This window comes from Uloborus diversus, chromosome 5 (genome assembly GCF_026930045.1).
Source record: "Uloborus diversus isolate 005 chromosome 5, Udiv.v.3.1, whole genome shotgun sequence".
NCBI lineage: Eukaryota > Metazoa > Arthropoda > Arachnida > Araneae > Uloboridae > Uloborus > Uloborus diversus.
Window position 1 is genome coordinate 94,529,555 of NC_072735.1, and position 16,379 is coordinate 94,545,933.

The 16,379-nt window shown below is 34.0% G+C and overlaps 1 protein-coding gene across 1 annotated transcript; it reads right to left on the reverse strand.

Annotated features, from left to right (window-relative positions):
* Positions 1 to 663: 663 nt before the first annotated feature.
* On the reverse strand, positions 664 to 16,134 carry LOC129222767 (protein disulfide-isomerase A6-like). The gene is made up of 4 exons (XM_054857297.1): positions 15,862 to 16,134; positions 13,028 to 13,187; positions 1,714 to 1,771; positions 664 to 995 (listed from the first exon to the last, which is right to left on the reverse strand). The coding sequence occupies exons 1-4, from the start codon at positions 15,875 to 15,877 to the stop codon at positions 804 to 806; spliced, it is 426 nt and encodes a 141-aa protein (XP_054713272.1). The 5' UTR covers positions 15,878 to 16,134; the 3' UTR covers positions 664 to 803.
* Positions 16,135 to 16,379: the final 245 nt, after the last annotated feature.

Sequence of the window (16,379 nt, forward strand, 5' to 3'; positions counted from 1 at the left end):
AATGATTCTAATGTATCCTGGTAACAGAAGTGACACTACTAAAATAATTTGTGAGTGATGGTAAAAATTTTGAAATTATGAAAAATTGTGATGTTTTGAAAACATAAACTGATGAAACGGAAGTTTGCTGCTTAAAAATTACGTAATTTTTAAAGGGGACTCTTAAGGTACAACTGTACCTGATGACCGTTTATTTTCCGCCGTAAAAGACCATTGAGAGTAAGAGAATTAGCACTAAACTTCAAAACCTAAATATAACACAAAATATCCATTGAAGTGAAAGACATCCAATTTACAGTTTGTTCCACTTGACTTTTATTATCAACTAGTGGTACCGTACGGCTTTGCCCGTAGTTGAAAATTAAAAGGTTCGCCTGTATATTTACTAATAATGGATGACGAATTTATCGCCAATTGGCTATGGTCATTCGCTCTCCCATTCCACGTCATGATAATTTCGGAATTTACTCATTCATCTTATAATAATTTTGCTCCGGAAAATGTTCTTAAAATTGAAGTAGAAAAAGAATAAAATCGAATTTTCGAAAAATCGCTTCGAGGTGCACACCCCCATGATACAAACTAACTTTGTGCCAAATTTCATGAAAATCGGCCGAACGGTCTAGACGCTATGCGCGTCACAGATATCCTACAGACATCCAGACAGAGAGACTTTCCGCTTTATTATTAGTAAGATGTTCAAATACATTCAAGCAAAAGTATGTTCACACTCTCGATAAGAGTTGAAAATAATCTTAGAAATATATTTCTGCTCGAGTCTGAAAGAGTAAGCATCTTCTGCTTTAAGACTTTTCCTTTGACACAAGATTGCGGAAGTAAGCTTCCATTTCCTTCACTGATCTTGAGCCATGGTACGTCTTGTAGTTTTCTTTGTCTGCACCAAAGATAAGGATTGTGGGTGTTCGCATGACTCCATATTTCTGTCCCAGAGAACGATACTTGGGAGCATCCACAGCCCCTATTTTTGCAATGCCCTGAAATAAAAAATTTTCAGGTCCCTTAGAGAGAGACAGTATGAACAAAACATATAAAATCATTACAAACCAAAGAATACGTATTTGTTTCCGAAAAAGAAAACTATCTAACTGTGAAGGAGTTTAAAAATCACGAAACATTAACAGTAAATAATTAAATAGGCGTTTAAAATAGAAAAAAAATACATTTGTTGACCTTTATTCAGTAAAATTCTCGTCAGCTTGAGATTTAACTTTGCAATTGTTTTCAAAACATTCTACGAACAAGGATACTCTAAATTGAAATTATTATAGAATTTACGGCAGAAGTTATTGAGCGAACTTGTAAAACTACTGTATTTTGCAATTAAATATTTCCCCATCGGTATGTAATGGAAACTAACGAATTTAGTGATGAAAAGTTTTACAGAAACTGTTGTTGGTAAACTAATGAGTTAATAATCTAAGCTAAGTGGGAAAAGAATTTTTTTGTTTTCTAAAGGGTTCAGTACCTTTCAAGCAATTTCATTTAATTTATATAAATTTTATATTTCTTTGAAACCATAACATGCATACTTATTTCGTAATCAATAATTTATTTTTGATTACGAAACTTGAGTCTTAAACTTTGCAAAAATGCTGCTAAAGCCTATTACTCCCATTTTATTATCCCCAACTTGAAATACAGAGTATTACTGAAAATAATTGAAAAAATTACTGTTTTTGATAGATTACATACCTTCATTCTTGAAGCCAGATCAATCCAGTTCGGAGCAAATTTTTGACAATGAGGGCACCTGTACAAATAAATCGTACAAATATTTTAACCAGCATTTTTATTTTACTTATTCAAATCATTTTTAGAGAAACACTAGCAAAAACACCCGGCGTTGCCTGGGTTAGCAATAATTACCAGAAACAATCGTTACTTGCATTTGTTTTCTGTTTTAAGTGAAAGAACTTAAAACACACCTTTTTGACGTAACTTAAAATCTAGCTTCTTCCTTACTCATAAAACTAAAGTAGCAGTAAGTAAAAAGAGCAAAATAGTATTCATTTTAGAAACGAAAACACGAAATTTAAGCGTATACAAATTTGAAGAATTTCCGAAACATGAAATTAAACTTCACATGTTTAAAAAGATTTATCAGTTAGTACTTTTTTTTACATTGAGTCTTACCTTCTCTGTATGTCTATTGAAGAACGAACTGCTTTAAAAAATGTAGCCGCGCGCCCGTGATCCCCTTAAACTTGCTTTAGTTATTTTGGAAAATCTTAATTATTGTAGGTTCTAGGTGCGATTTAAAATATTACCGAATTTGCATGAATCGTTTGAGGATACCTTGGATAATTCTCCTTCTCCTTACTTTGTAAAACGGTATGTTACTAATTTTTGTTGAAGAGATATTGTCGCCATATGCTAAGATACTTTTGGTCACCATAAAATGGCGCTAAACAATTTCATCCGAAATGTTTCCAAAATAAGTAGTAAAATTTGGCGATGGTTTGAATTTGTGCACAAAGTCACATTAATGGAAGTTTTTGTGCTGTTTATGGATTTGCCTAATTTAGTTGCTGGATTATTTTACAGTAAAAAAAGTTTTTAAAGATTCTTTGATTGACGATATTTTGTTTACATGGTGAAAGCTGACAAACATTATTACGTAGCCTTTGACTTCAAAAACCGTGACAGTTGAAAAAACTGCCAAATGCATCCGCTACTGAAATCTTTCTGCATAAATTTTGGCGAGGTTTCTGCTGTTAGATTGAATAATGATTAAAAAGTCCAATCAGCACCAATAATTAAAAAAAACTCCATTAATTACACTAAAGTTCCGTTTAAATGGAAAATAATCAACCAAATCTACAGTTATTAATAGCCAATCTTGGGGAAAAACGTTACTTTAAGATTTGACTTGATAAAAGCCTCAAACAGTCAGACGAAACACAAAAACATTCAACAATTCTAACTATGAACTGGGAGTTGAGATGATACACTAAATAATGAATTGGGTTGAGGAAAGCCTTCGAACATGGAACAAAAAAAGCCCATAACTCGTTTTTCATACAACTTAGAACTTTCTAACAGATGCCATCTTCAGCAGAAAAATAAGCGCTTTCGATGGACACATAATTTTAATATGTGCACGTATTTTTTAACCATCATATTGGGGCATTTATGCGAAAATTTAGACAAATTGGAATAAAAAAGGAACTATCAATCGGATTTTTATCGAACTGGTCTACAAACCTCCCCAGTACCAAAAAGAACAGCCGTGCGGGGGGCCCGCTACGCGGACCCCCAGGGCGGTGGAACCTAAGGCCTACGGCTAAGAGGTGGGGTGTGTGCGGAGAAAAGTACCAAAAAGAACAAACGGTAAAAGTTTCAGCCAAATCTGCCGGGTAGTTTCTGAGATCTTAGGGAACAAATTTACCAAAGTCCATTTTTATATATATAGATTCTTATCACCTTACCGCTGATCGATGAAGCAAATGTCCTAGTTTTATTCTTTACTGTTTACTGATCGAGAAAATGGAATTTCAGTAGTGTGTATGTTTTTTATGAAGATGAAAAAGTATTTGGACCCTTTTATGAAATTCTCAGTTTGCCCAGTAACAGAATTTCATGCATTAGTTCGCAACCTAAGTTCCACAAGTCAAAATTTATATCTGCGACTTCCAACGGAGCCGAACTTACAATCATTCAAAAAATTTAGTTTTTTTTTTTTAAATTTGTTGTTTATGATTCACCTATTTACGCCAAGAGCGCATCCTTCGGTGGCAGCTTTAGTTATTTTGAGAGCGGAATAAAAATTGTTTTAATCCATCCTTATATCTATCTTTATTCTTATCTAATACCTCTATATTTAGTACTAGTGGTACCCGCATGGCTTTGCCCGTAATCGAAAAATTGAAAGGTCTTTTGGTTCGCCTGTATGTTTACAAATAATGTATGATTAATTTTCTCGCCAATTGGCTTGTGCCCATGTTACGGTTCCACGTTATGATAATTTCGTAATTTACTCGTCCATCTTATGAAAATTTTGTTCTTAAAATTCGAATAGAAAAAGAACCACATCAAGTTTTCGAAAAATCGCTTCGAGGTGCACACCCCCACGCTACAAACTAACTTTGTACCAAATTTCATGAAAATCGGCCGAACGGTCTAGGCGCTATGTGCGTCACAGAGATTCTGACAGACAACCGGACAGACAGAGGGACATTCTGCTTTACTATTAGTAATAAAGATAAAGATAAAGAATATATATCTGTCTTTATATTTTCGTATCTATATGTCTGTATTTATCTACATATGTCCCTATATTTATAAATCTATTTATCTCTCTATATTTATCAACCTATATCTATATTACAAAGTTATAGATAGTTGTTAGTTTCAAAAAACTCTTTGTAAAATATTATTCCCTCATTGTATTTATCAAAATTTCTTCAAACTTATTAATGTATAGCTCTGTATTTAAAGACTACACTTCTCTACCAAATTTCATGTTTAGTTAGTTGTATAATTTTTAGTCTATTGAACTGCATTTTTGTGGAAATTTTCATTCTTACAGACTTTTAACAATTAGAAGGTCGCTATTTAAAACAATATATTAACACAATAATTAGTTAGTCAGGCTCTATCGGATAAAAAAGACTAAAAATCACATAAAACATTAAATAATAATAATGTCTCACTTTTTAATTAATTTATCAAAAATCTGACTCCGAGAACCGTAACATGGATGAGCAAATTAACATAGTTAATTGATGAGAAATTCATCATTCATTATTTGTAAATATACAGGCGAACCAAATGACCTTTTAATTTTCTACTACAGGCAGAGCCGAGGCGCAAACTCTCTCTTCGACTTTGACTTTGTTATTCCACGTTAATTAGTTGTATTTGAAGTCCAAGCATCAACGGCTAGAAATAATCTTATCGTTTCGAATTGGAAAATTCCTCCGGATGCTGAGAAAAGTAATAGTTTTATTTTATGAATTTCAAAATAATGATTTATACTTATTTGCTTTTTACTGAGCGGCGTGACATTAGCAATGAAAGTTGATGATGTTTTTACTTTCTTCTATATCTAATATATAGAAGAAAGTATTGGATTCGTGCAAATTTTCGAATTTCGAATTTTGACGGATTCGAACGTTTTGAGGTGTGCTGAGTCCATTTCGACTATTTTTGGAAAATGTCTGTCTGTGTGTGTGTGTGTGTGTGTGTGTGTGTGTGTGTGTGTGTATGTGTGTGTGTGTGTATGTGTGTCACGTCTGTGTGTGACCAGTTTTTTGTGGTCGCTCTACAGCAAAAACTACCGCATGAAATTGAATGAAATTTGGTACACATATGAGCCCCTATGTGAACTTGTGCCCAGTGGTTTTTGGCGCGAATTCCTCCAAGGGGGGTGGAGCAATGGGACGGTTTTTGAGTTACGCGTGCTTGCTATTCCTCAGGAAGTAACTGGCGGAATCAAACAAAATTTGGTCCATATGTTGCCCCTAACAGGAGCAGGTGCTGATTCAATTTTGGTGTCAATGGCTGAAACGGGGGTTGAGTTATAGAACGTTTTTTGTCGTCAATTGTGACTGCTGTATCTCAAGAAATAACGAACGGAATCAAACAAAATTTTTTTGACAAGTAGCCCTTAGTGGGTATAAGAGGTGATTTTATTTTGGTGTCAACAGCTAAAAAGGGGGTAGCGCAATCGCCCGTTCTTTTTTTCCATTGTGAGTGCCCTATCTCAAGAAGTAATGCTACGTTCTAGTTGAAATTTGGAATATATGTGAATCCATACGTAAACAGGCTTTGGTTCAATTTTGACTCCAATCGCTCCAAGAGGTGTTGATTTTTTTTTTTTTTTTGCGAATAAAAAGTTTTTATTAATGCATCAATAAGAAAGATAAATCGTAATAGATTGTCGTCTGCGTATTTCTCGTGATTTTAATTGTATGGAAATGATCGGAAATATTATCTCAATGATTTAAAATTTTTAACTGTTGCCATCTTATGTTTGTTAATAAATAAAATATTTGTAATTAATTCAAGTAAGGCTTTTAAAGTAACTTTCAATTTTCGCTCTTTGTTTTGTTTTTACAATAATTCAGAGATTGGGACGGTCGTCAAGTTTTTGCATGTGTAATTTTGTTTTTGTTAGGAATATTGCTTCCTCGTCAAGCATGGGGAGGGATCAGAAAAAGGAAAAATATAGAAGAAAGTTTCGTGATGGCCACAACATACTAGTTTCGTGTTGTGCATAATAGTTTTGATTTGAGGTATGTAACATAATTAAGTTGTATCATTTATAACAAGTCTAATTTGGGGCCATTGTGTGTTTTGGTTCCCAGTTTTCGCTTGTATGTTGTAATGAACTGAAACTTCAGCGATAATCATATTTAAACCTTAAAACTTGGTTTTGATATAACACGGTACACATTGCTTGACTTGCATTATTTCAAAGTCTCGTATAACACGTTTTCGATATAACACGAAACAAATTTCTATACCACACGATACATACTGACCTTATTAATGTTATGTATGGTTATGAATATTTAGTTTAAAAAATAAGTAAAAAAACAATTTATAAAAAAGTTTCGTACTACACGGTTTAGATACTAAGCTGGACCAATTAACCGTGTTATTCGAGGAATACCTGCATTCCGTTAAATAACATTTTTAAATTGTGATAGCAAAAATGGAACTATAAATCCACCAAATATTTGCTTTTTATTACTTTCTTCTATATCTAATATATAGAAGAAAGTATTGGATTCGTGCAAATTTTCGAATTTCGAATTTTGACGGATTCGAACGTTTTGAGGTGTGCTGAGTCCATTTCGACCATTTTTGGAAAATGTCTGTCTGTCTGTATGTGTGTGTGTATGTGTGTGTGTATGTGTGTCACGTCTGTGTGTGACCAGTTTTTTGTGGCCGCTCTACAACAAAAACTACCGCATGAAATCGAACGAAATTCGGTACACATATGTGCCCCTATGTGAACTTGTGCCCATTAGTTTTTGGCGCGAATTCCTCCAAGGGGGGTGGAGCAATGGGACGTTTTTCGAGTTACGCGTGCTTGCTATTACTCAGGAAGTAACTGGCGGAATCAAACAAAATTTGGTCCATATGTTGGTATTAACAGGAACAGGTGCTGATTCAATTTTGGTGTCAATAACGCAAACGGGGGTTGAGCTATAGAACGTTTTTTGTCGTCAATTGTGACTGCTGTATCTCAAGAAATAACGAACGGAATCAAACAAAATTTTTTTGACAAGTAGCCCTTAGTGGGTATAAGAGGTGATTTTATTTTGGTGTCAACAGCTAAAAAGGGGGTAGCGCAATCGCCCGTTCTTTTTTTCCATTGTGAGTGCCCTATCTCAAGAAGTAATGCTACGTTCTAGTTGAAATTTGGAATATATGTGAATCCATACGTAAACAGGCTTTGGTTCAATTTTGACTCCAATCGCTCCAAGAGGTGTTGATTTTTTTTTTTTTTTTGCGAATAAAAAGTTTTATTAATGCATCAATAAGAAAGATAAATCGTAATAGATTGTCGTCTGCGTATTTCTCGTGATTTTAATTGTATGGAAATGATCGGAAATATTATCTCAATGATTTAAAATTTTTAACTGTTGCCATCTTATGTTTGTTAATAAATAAAATATTTGTAATTAATTCAAGTAAGGCTTTTAAAGTAACTTTCAATTTTCGCTCTTTGTTTTGTTTTTACAATAATTCAGAGATTGGGACGGTCGTCAAGTTTTTGCATGTGTAATTTTGTTTTTGTTAGGAATATTGCTTCCTCGTCAAGCATGGGGAGGGATCAGAAAAAGGAAAAATATAGAAGAAAGTTTCGTGATGGCCACAACATACTAGTTTCGTGTTGTGCATAATAGTTTTGATTTGAGGTATGTAACATAATTAAGTTGTATCATTTATAACAAGTCTAATTTGGGGCCATTGTGTGTTTTGGTTCCCAGTTTTCGCTTGTATGTTGTAATGAACTGAAACTTCAGCGATAATCATATTTAAACCTTAAAACTTGGTTTTGATATAACACGGTACACATTGCTTGACTTGCATTATTTCAAAGTCTCGTATAACACGTTTTCGATATAACACGAAACAAATTTCTATACCACACGATACATACTGACCTTATTAATGTTATGTATGGTTATGAATATTTAGTTTAAAAAATAAGTAAAAAAACAATTTATAAAAAAGTTTCGTACTACACGGTTTAGATACTAAGCTGGACCAATTAACCGTGTTATTCGAGGAATACCTGCATTCCGTTAAATAACATTTTTAAATTGTGATAGCAAAAATGGAACTATAAATCCACCAAATATTTGCTTTTTATTACTTTCTTCTATATCTAATATATAGAAGAAAGTATTGGATTCGTGCAAATTTTCGAATTTCGAATTTTGACGGATTCGAACGTTTTGAGGTGTGCTGAGTCCATTTCGACCATTTTTGGAAAATGTCTGTCTGTCTGTATGTGTGTGTGTATGTGTGTGTATGTGTGTCACGTCTGTGTGTGACCAGTTTTTTGTGGCCGCTCTACAACAAAAACTACCGCATGAAATCGAACGAAATTCGGTACACATATGTGCCCCTATGTGAACTTGTGCCCATTAGTTTTTGGCGCGAATTCCTCCAAGGGGGGTGGAGCAATGGGACGTTTTTCGAGTTACGCGTGCTTGCTATTACTCAGGAAGTAACTGGCGGAATCAAACAAAATTTGGTCCATATGTTGGTATTAACAGGAACAGGTGCTGATTCAATTTTGGTGTCAATAACGCAAACGGGGGTTGAGCTATAGAACGTTTTTTGTCGTCAATTGTGACTGCTGTATCTCAAGAAATAACGAACGGAATCAAACAAAATTTTTTTGACAAGTAGCCCTTAGTGGGTATAAGAGGTGATTTTATTTTGGTGTCAACAGCTAAAAAGGGGGTAGCGCAATCGCCCGTTCTTTTTTTCCATTGTGAGTGCCCTATCTCAAGAAGTAATGCTACGTTCTAGTTGAAATTTGGAATATATGTGAATCCATACGTAAACAGGCTTTGGTTCAATTTTGACTCCAATCGCTCCAAGAGGTGTTGATTTTTTTTTTTTTTTTTGCGAATAAAAAGTTTTATTAATGCATCAATAAGAAAGATAAATCGTAATAGATTGTCGTCTGCGTATTTCTCGTGATTTTAATTGTATGGAAATGATCGGAAATATTATCTCAATGATTTAAAATTTTTAACTGTTGCCATCTTATGTTTGTTAATAAATAAAATATTTGTAATTAATTCAAGTAAGGCTTTTAAAGTAACTTTCAATTTTCGCTCTTTGTTTTGTTTTTACAATAATTCAGAGATTGGGACGGTCGTCAAGTTTTTGCATGTGTAATTTTGTTTTTGTTAGGAATATTGCTTCCTCGTCAAGCATGGGGAGGGATCAGAAAAAGGAAAAATATAGAAGAAAGTTTCGTGATGGCCACAACATACTAGTTTCGTGTTGTGCATAATAGTTTTGATTTGAGGTATGTAACATAATTAAGTTGTATCATTTATAACAAGTCTAATTTGGGGCCATTGTGTGTTTTGGTTCCCAGTTTTCGCTTGTATGTTGTAATGAACTGAAACTTCAGCGATAATCATATTTAAACCTTAAAACTTGGTTTTGATATAACACGGTACACATTGCTTGACTTGCATTATTTCAAAGTCTCGTATAACACGTTTTCGATATAACACGAAACAAATTTCTATACCACACGATACATACTGACCTTATTAATGTTATGTATGGTTATGAATATTTAGTTTAAAAAATAAGTAAAAAAACAATTTATAAAAAAGTTTCGTACTACACGGTTTAGATACTAAGCTGGACCAATTAACCGTGTTATTCGAGGAATACCTGCATTCCGTTAAATAACATTTTTAAATTGTGATAGCAAAAATGGAACTATAAATCCACCAAATATTTGCTTTTTATTACTTTCTTCTATATCTAATATATAGAAGAAAGTATTGGATTCGTGCAAATTTTCGAATTTCGAATTTTGACGGATTCGAACGTTTTGAGGTGTGCTGAGTCCATTTCGACCATTTTTGGAAAATGTCTGTCTGTCTGTATGTGTGTGTGTATGTGTGTGTGTATGTGTGTCACGTCTGTGTGTGACCAGTTTTTTGTGGCCGCTCTACAACAAAAACTACCGCATGAAATCGAACGAAATTCGGTACACATATGTGCCCCTATGTGAACTTGTGCCCATTAGTTTTTGGCGCGAATTCCTCCAAGGGGGGTGGAGCAATGGGACGTTTTTCGAGTTACGCGTGCTTGCTATTACTCAGGAAGTAACTGGCGGAATCAAACAAAATTTGGTCCATATGTTGGTATTAACAGGAACAGGTGCTGATTCAATTTTGGTGTCAATAACGCAAACGGGGGTTGAGCTATAGAACGTTTTTTGTCGTCAATTGTGACTGCTGTATCTCAAGAAATAATGAACGGAATGAAAGAAAAATTTATCGGCAAGTAGCCCTTAGTGGGTATAAGAACTGATTTTATTTTTGTGTCAACAGCTAAAAAGGGGGTAGCGCAATCACCCGTTCTTTTTTTCCATTTTGAGTGTCCTATCTCAAGAAGTAATGCTACGTTCTGGTTGAAATTTGGAATATATGTGAATCCATGTGTAAACAGGCTTTGGTTCAATTTTGACGCCGATCTCTCCAAGAGGTGTTGATTTTTTTTTTTTTTTTTTTTGCGAATAAAAATATTTTTATTAATGCAACAATAAGAAAGATAAATCGTAATAGATTGTCGTCTGCGTATTTCTCGTGATTTTAATTGTATGGAAATGATAGGAAATATTATCTCAATGATTTAAAATTTTTAACTGTTGCCATCTTATGTTTGTTAACAAATAAAATATTTGTAATTAATTCAAGCAAGGCTTTTAAAAAAACTTTCAATTTTCGCTCTTTGCTTTGCTTTTGCAATAATTCAGACATTGGGATAGTCGTCAAGTTTTTGCATGTGTAATTTTGTTTTTGTTGGGAATATTGCTTCCTCGTCAAGCATGGGGAGGGATCAGAAAAAAATTAAAAAAAATTAATTTGAATTTTGACATCTTGAATTCAAATTATGTTTTTCGCAATCACGAGTGTGTGTATGTAGGCATGTGTGTTTGTGTGTGTGTGTGGGGGGGGTGTTTGTGTGTACGGGTATGTGTGTTTGTGTCTGTGTGCTGGCATAAGTGTGGGGGGGTATGTGTATGTGTGTGTGGGGGGTATGTGTATGTGTGTAGGCATTTGTGTTTGTGTCTGTGTGCAGGCAGGAATGTGTGGGTAGTTGTGTGTATGTGTGTGTATGTATGCGTGTGTGTTTGTGTAAGTATGGGTAGGTGTATGTGTGTGTAGATGTATGTGTGTATGTGTTTGTGTGTGTGTATGTGTGCGTGTGTGTGTAGTTGTGTATGTATGCGCGTGTGTGTAGGACATGGATGCAACCTGAAGACGGCTTTCGCTATAGGTGCTGCATCGTGAGGAGCCCGCCTGTCCACGGTGATGGTGCAGAGGGTGGCGGTGGGAAAAATCAAAGGAACGTCAAAAACGGTCAAATGAAAGCAATAAGCAATCGTGATTGCTCAAAAAAAGAAAAATATAGAAGAAAGTTTCGTGATGGCCACAACATACTAGTTTTGATTAATAGTAGAGCTCTTGCATAGGCAGTGCAATAAATTATAGTAATGTAACATCATGGCGTACTTTGGAGCGTCAGCCCGACACCACTGCGGCTGAGCTACAAGTGATAAAGTGTTTGCCAGAAGCCGTCCCATTTAATTTTCATATAAAATTCATCATATATTACACTTAAACTTAAATTTTTTGCTTTTATAAAAGTGAAGTCAATATTTACGAATGTGTTTTACTTATTATCCGGATTTTCGTTCATCCGGATTGCCTTTGGTAAGAGTTAGTCCGGAAAAACGAGGTTGTATTGCATGAAAGGCAGATACAGTATTACGACCGTGATGATGAGATGAAAAGGCAAGCATCCAGTTTACAAGTGGAAATGGACGCATCTATTAGTTTTCAGGGATGCCAACTTTTGCAGATGTGTATTAACCTATAAATTAAGCAGAGCCACATTTAACTGACGAAGAAAGCGCATCCAATTTTAATTTTTTAGACTCGTGTTAACTGGAAGTTTGCCAATGGGGTCGTTTCCAAAATTTTAAAAGTAGTTTGTTCTGAAAGAGCATACTCAAAAACATAGGATCTGACCATTTTTTAATTTGTTTAAGTTTAATATTCAAAAAAAAAAAACTTTAATCGGTGCGCTTTCATTATTTACACTTCTGCCGATGACATCACAAATAATGAAATGCCATTCACTGTTGCCATTCACAGAGCAAAATATTCAATTCCCATCTTTACTCACGTGTATTGGCAACGATACGGCAGATAGCAAGCGTAGAGCACAATATTTAATTCGCTTCTTGATTATCATAAATTAGAAACGCGGTAGAAAGATGCGCCAAAGTGCATCATTTGTGACGTCATAAAGACCACGCCTTGTTTGAAAAATTAATTAAAAAATAACTGTTGGGAAAATGAAAGTATTTTCTGGGTCCATGTTATTATTATTTTTTTTTTTTTTTTTTTTTGCTTATTCTATCAATTTCAGTGACTAAAAGTAGTACAGTAAAACCTGTGAAGTTGACCACGCTTTTAAGTTGACCACCTGTCTAAGATGACCGCTTTTTTCACGCACGGAATTAGCCCTCATCATAAAGATCAATCTCCGTAAGTTGACCACCTGTTTAAGTTGACCACTAAGGTAATGCGCCGCAGGTGGTCAACTTTTACAGGTTTCACTGTACTTTCGATTGAAAGAAACAACCCCATTCCATATCGTCCGTGCTCAGACTGGAGATATATAGAAGAATAAGAAGACCGATTCACTGTTCAGAATGCACTCGGACAAAAATGTCATGTAATACCCTTAGATTCATGAAAAGCAGGGTTACTACCATTTTGCATAGAACTCGACAATCCAAACGTCATCGCTTGCAATAACTTCTGAATTGAAGTTTGAAGGCGTTAAATTCACTATATCCGGGTTGTCATCGTAGGAGAATCCACTGATCTCTTTCATCAGAAGGAATACAAATAGAGCTTTAAAAGTAGTTCCTGAAAAATTCAGATTGGTATCAAGAAATTTTTAAAAATTGTTTGGTAAATTTCAAGAAAATTCTTTGCAAAATATTATTATCTAATATAGAATAATAGGGCAAATTGCAAAAAAAAAAGAAAGAAGAAAGAAAAAAAAATTACAGTACAACCTCGATATCTCAAATCTCTCGGGAAGGGGAAAAATTTCGAGATGTCGAGTTTTCGAGTTATCAAGGTTATTAAAAAATTACACTAGTAAGTAGTAACTCTCACATTTACACACACGTATGCTATATGCATTTATATATATGTACTATGGGACCACTTCGAATTACGATCAATAAAGTAGTCTTCAATATTTCACTAAGTTCTAGATTTCCTAACTGTCGAAAGTGCACAGGATGAGATTTTGAAATGAACAACAATTTCAACTTGGTATTTTCACCTAAAAATTTAAAAATTCTAATTTTATCTTTAACCAGTAACCTCACATTCAAAAGGTTCTCAGCAGCCATTTTGTATGAGTTAAAAAAGCTGAATGATGCAAATGAGGAACGCATTTTCCGTTTTCGTTTGAAAACTGACGGACGAAAAGTCGAACCCCTTTTCTCAAAGTGGACAACATGTTCGAGAGAAATGCACTAAGATTCTAAACTCTAGGGAAAACACTGCACCCTCTTCATGCCAACACTCCTCTATTATCTTCACCAATCCCCTATTCACAAAATTACCAAGAAAAGGGATGAAAAATGTTAAGCAATAGTCTCTGGAACTGGTTTTACTACAAAAATTGCCAAAGCAAAACGACAACTGAAACTTGCTTCTGTGCAAAAATTTCATCATATCAAGGGTTTCGAAAATTAAATTTCGAGATAACTATGGAAAATACATAGGGGTTTTTATAGAAAATGCTGGGGAAATTTTTTTGTTTCGAGACATCAAGGGTTTCGAGATAAGGAGGTTCGAGATATCAAGGTTTGACTGTATTATTATTATTATATTACATGCAAGAGCGTTTGAAATTAGACTTCTTAAACGCAAGTGTTTCTTAAATGGTTTGGTTACTAATGGTTTAAACGGTTTAGTTATTAATTTCAATGCATTTTTAATCAAGATAAGAATGATTTCAACATACGACAGACGTTATACAGGCCTTGTTTCATCATGAATGGTTTAATTAGAGTGTATGAATAAAGGAGAACACGCATTGAAATATGTTGTCTTTTCTAATTTAAAAACACAGGAAGCTCTGAAAAGAATTATTTCGATTTTAAAACATACTTTACTGTCACTTAGAAATCATTTCCATTTTTTCTGCAACATCATCTCTGAAGTTTCATTATAAAACTAGCCACCTGCGGCGAATTGGTGTACACCGCCTTCAACTGTGTACTTTAGGGGCTTCACCCTTTCTTGACAAATGCGGCGGTACATTAGTTAGTAAGCAGTACATGAATTTTTGGCGCAGCTTTTTTGCGCTTTTATCAATAAATCAACAGTCAAAATTACTAGATACATTTCATTACACTGCGAGAATTTCTTATGTATTTACATTTTATGAGTTTCTAACTTCACGAATACTATCATAAATGCAACATCAATTGTTAAATTATTCAGTACCATCATGTAGTTCAGATCCTGTATTCTATCTAAGGGGCGTGTTCAGCTCGATTGTGTTTGATTCAATTGAATTCTATCTACCAGTAGCGTAACGAGAAATTTACTTTCAGGTGGGACAAAGGAAATTTCTGGCTGAGGCATTGGTAGATGCAACTGGTCGTATTCGATTCGATCGAATTCTGTTATAGTTGTAATTAATCTAACATTTAAAAACACCACATTTTTGTTGCTCTTTGTTTTGTTACAGTAATAAGATAAATAATGAAAAAGTTAGATTAGTAGGAGAGAGTCGAGAGGAATGGGACCGAGTTGCATTTATTCCGAAATAAAGTGTGAAAAACCTTTTTTTAGCTTGTTCAGTTAATGTAGCAAAGAGAGTCTAAATTTTGCTACATCTACTGGGCAAGCTGGAAAAAATTTTGCACATTTTTTGTCGGCATGAATGCAGGCAGCTCTGTACCATTTCTCCTATCTCTCCCTTGCAGGTAAAAAGATGAGAGAGAACATTCCTAAGTCAATAACGGTTTAGTAAAGTCAAAAACTGATAATTAATAATATTTATAACAGGTAATGAATGATATTTTTTCACGATTAATAACAAACGAGGAACAATTATGAAAATTTCGACATCATAGCTTTAGCAAAGACCTCTTAGTACCTATTGAAATAAATATTTTTGAAATCAATTTTTAAGTAATTTTGATATTTTTTTTACCCAGTGATTAACTAATGTTAGTTCTGCTGCTAGTAAAGAAAATTCTTTCACTTCCTGTGTAAGATCTTCCGACATTTGGCGGACGAAGATTTGAAGTAAAATTTGAAACTTTCTTTTGCACTCTTTAAATGATGTAACAACCCTATAAATGCTGTTATTATTTAGAGTATGAAATATGCTTATCTGCGCCACATACTTATAGTATATATATCAGCGTTCATTATATCTTTTTCTCTAAATGTATTGTAACTTTTCAGAATTTCAGGAGTTTTTAGATAAGCTAGAAATATTATCACAAGTATAAATTCAGTGGTGAATAAGTTATGTCATATGTAGTTTTCAAGACAAAAGCCTTACCTGTAGGAAGCCACATTTTAATTGTCTTCTGATACACAAATCTCTAAAATTTTTAAAACATCCAGCAAAACCTACATCAATGGGAAAAAAATACTTGTTTTCTTAAACATAGAACTCATTTTAAATTCTATTTTTTAATGAAAATGATAAGCAACAACACATTTTTAATAAAGTTTTGATATCCTAGAATATTCAGAATAAAAGTGCAGCTAGCTCTACTTTGTGATTTAAATGTGACTGTTGGTAAAACGCATTTGAAAAAACTGCAGATCAAACGAAATTTTTTGAACGTGTGTAAAAGAGGAAGCTGTTTCCATTAATTTTCAATACAAATGGTGATAAAATTTGATTGTTTAGGTATTAAAAGCAATTCGTTTCCAAACGGAATGACCAAATGCTATAAAGTATACGAAAGCAGCAGTAAAACTTGGATAATATTCGTTCACTTTTTCAATCAGACTTTCATGTAAACATAGTTGCTTGAAATTGCTAAATCCTCAAATCTGTCTAACGACACA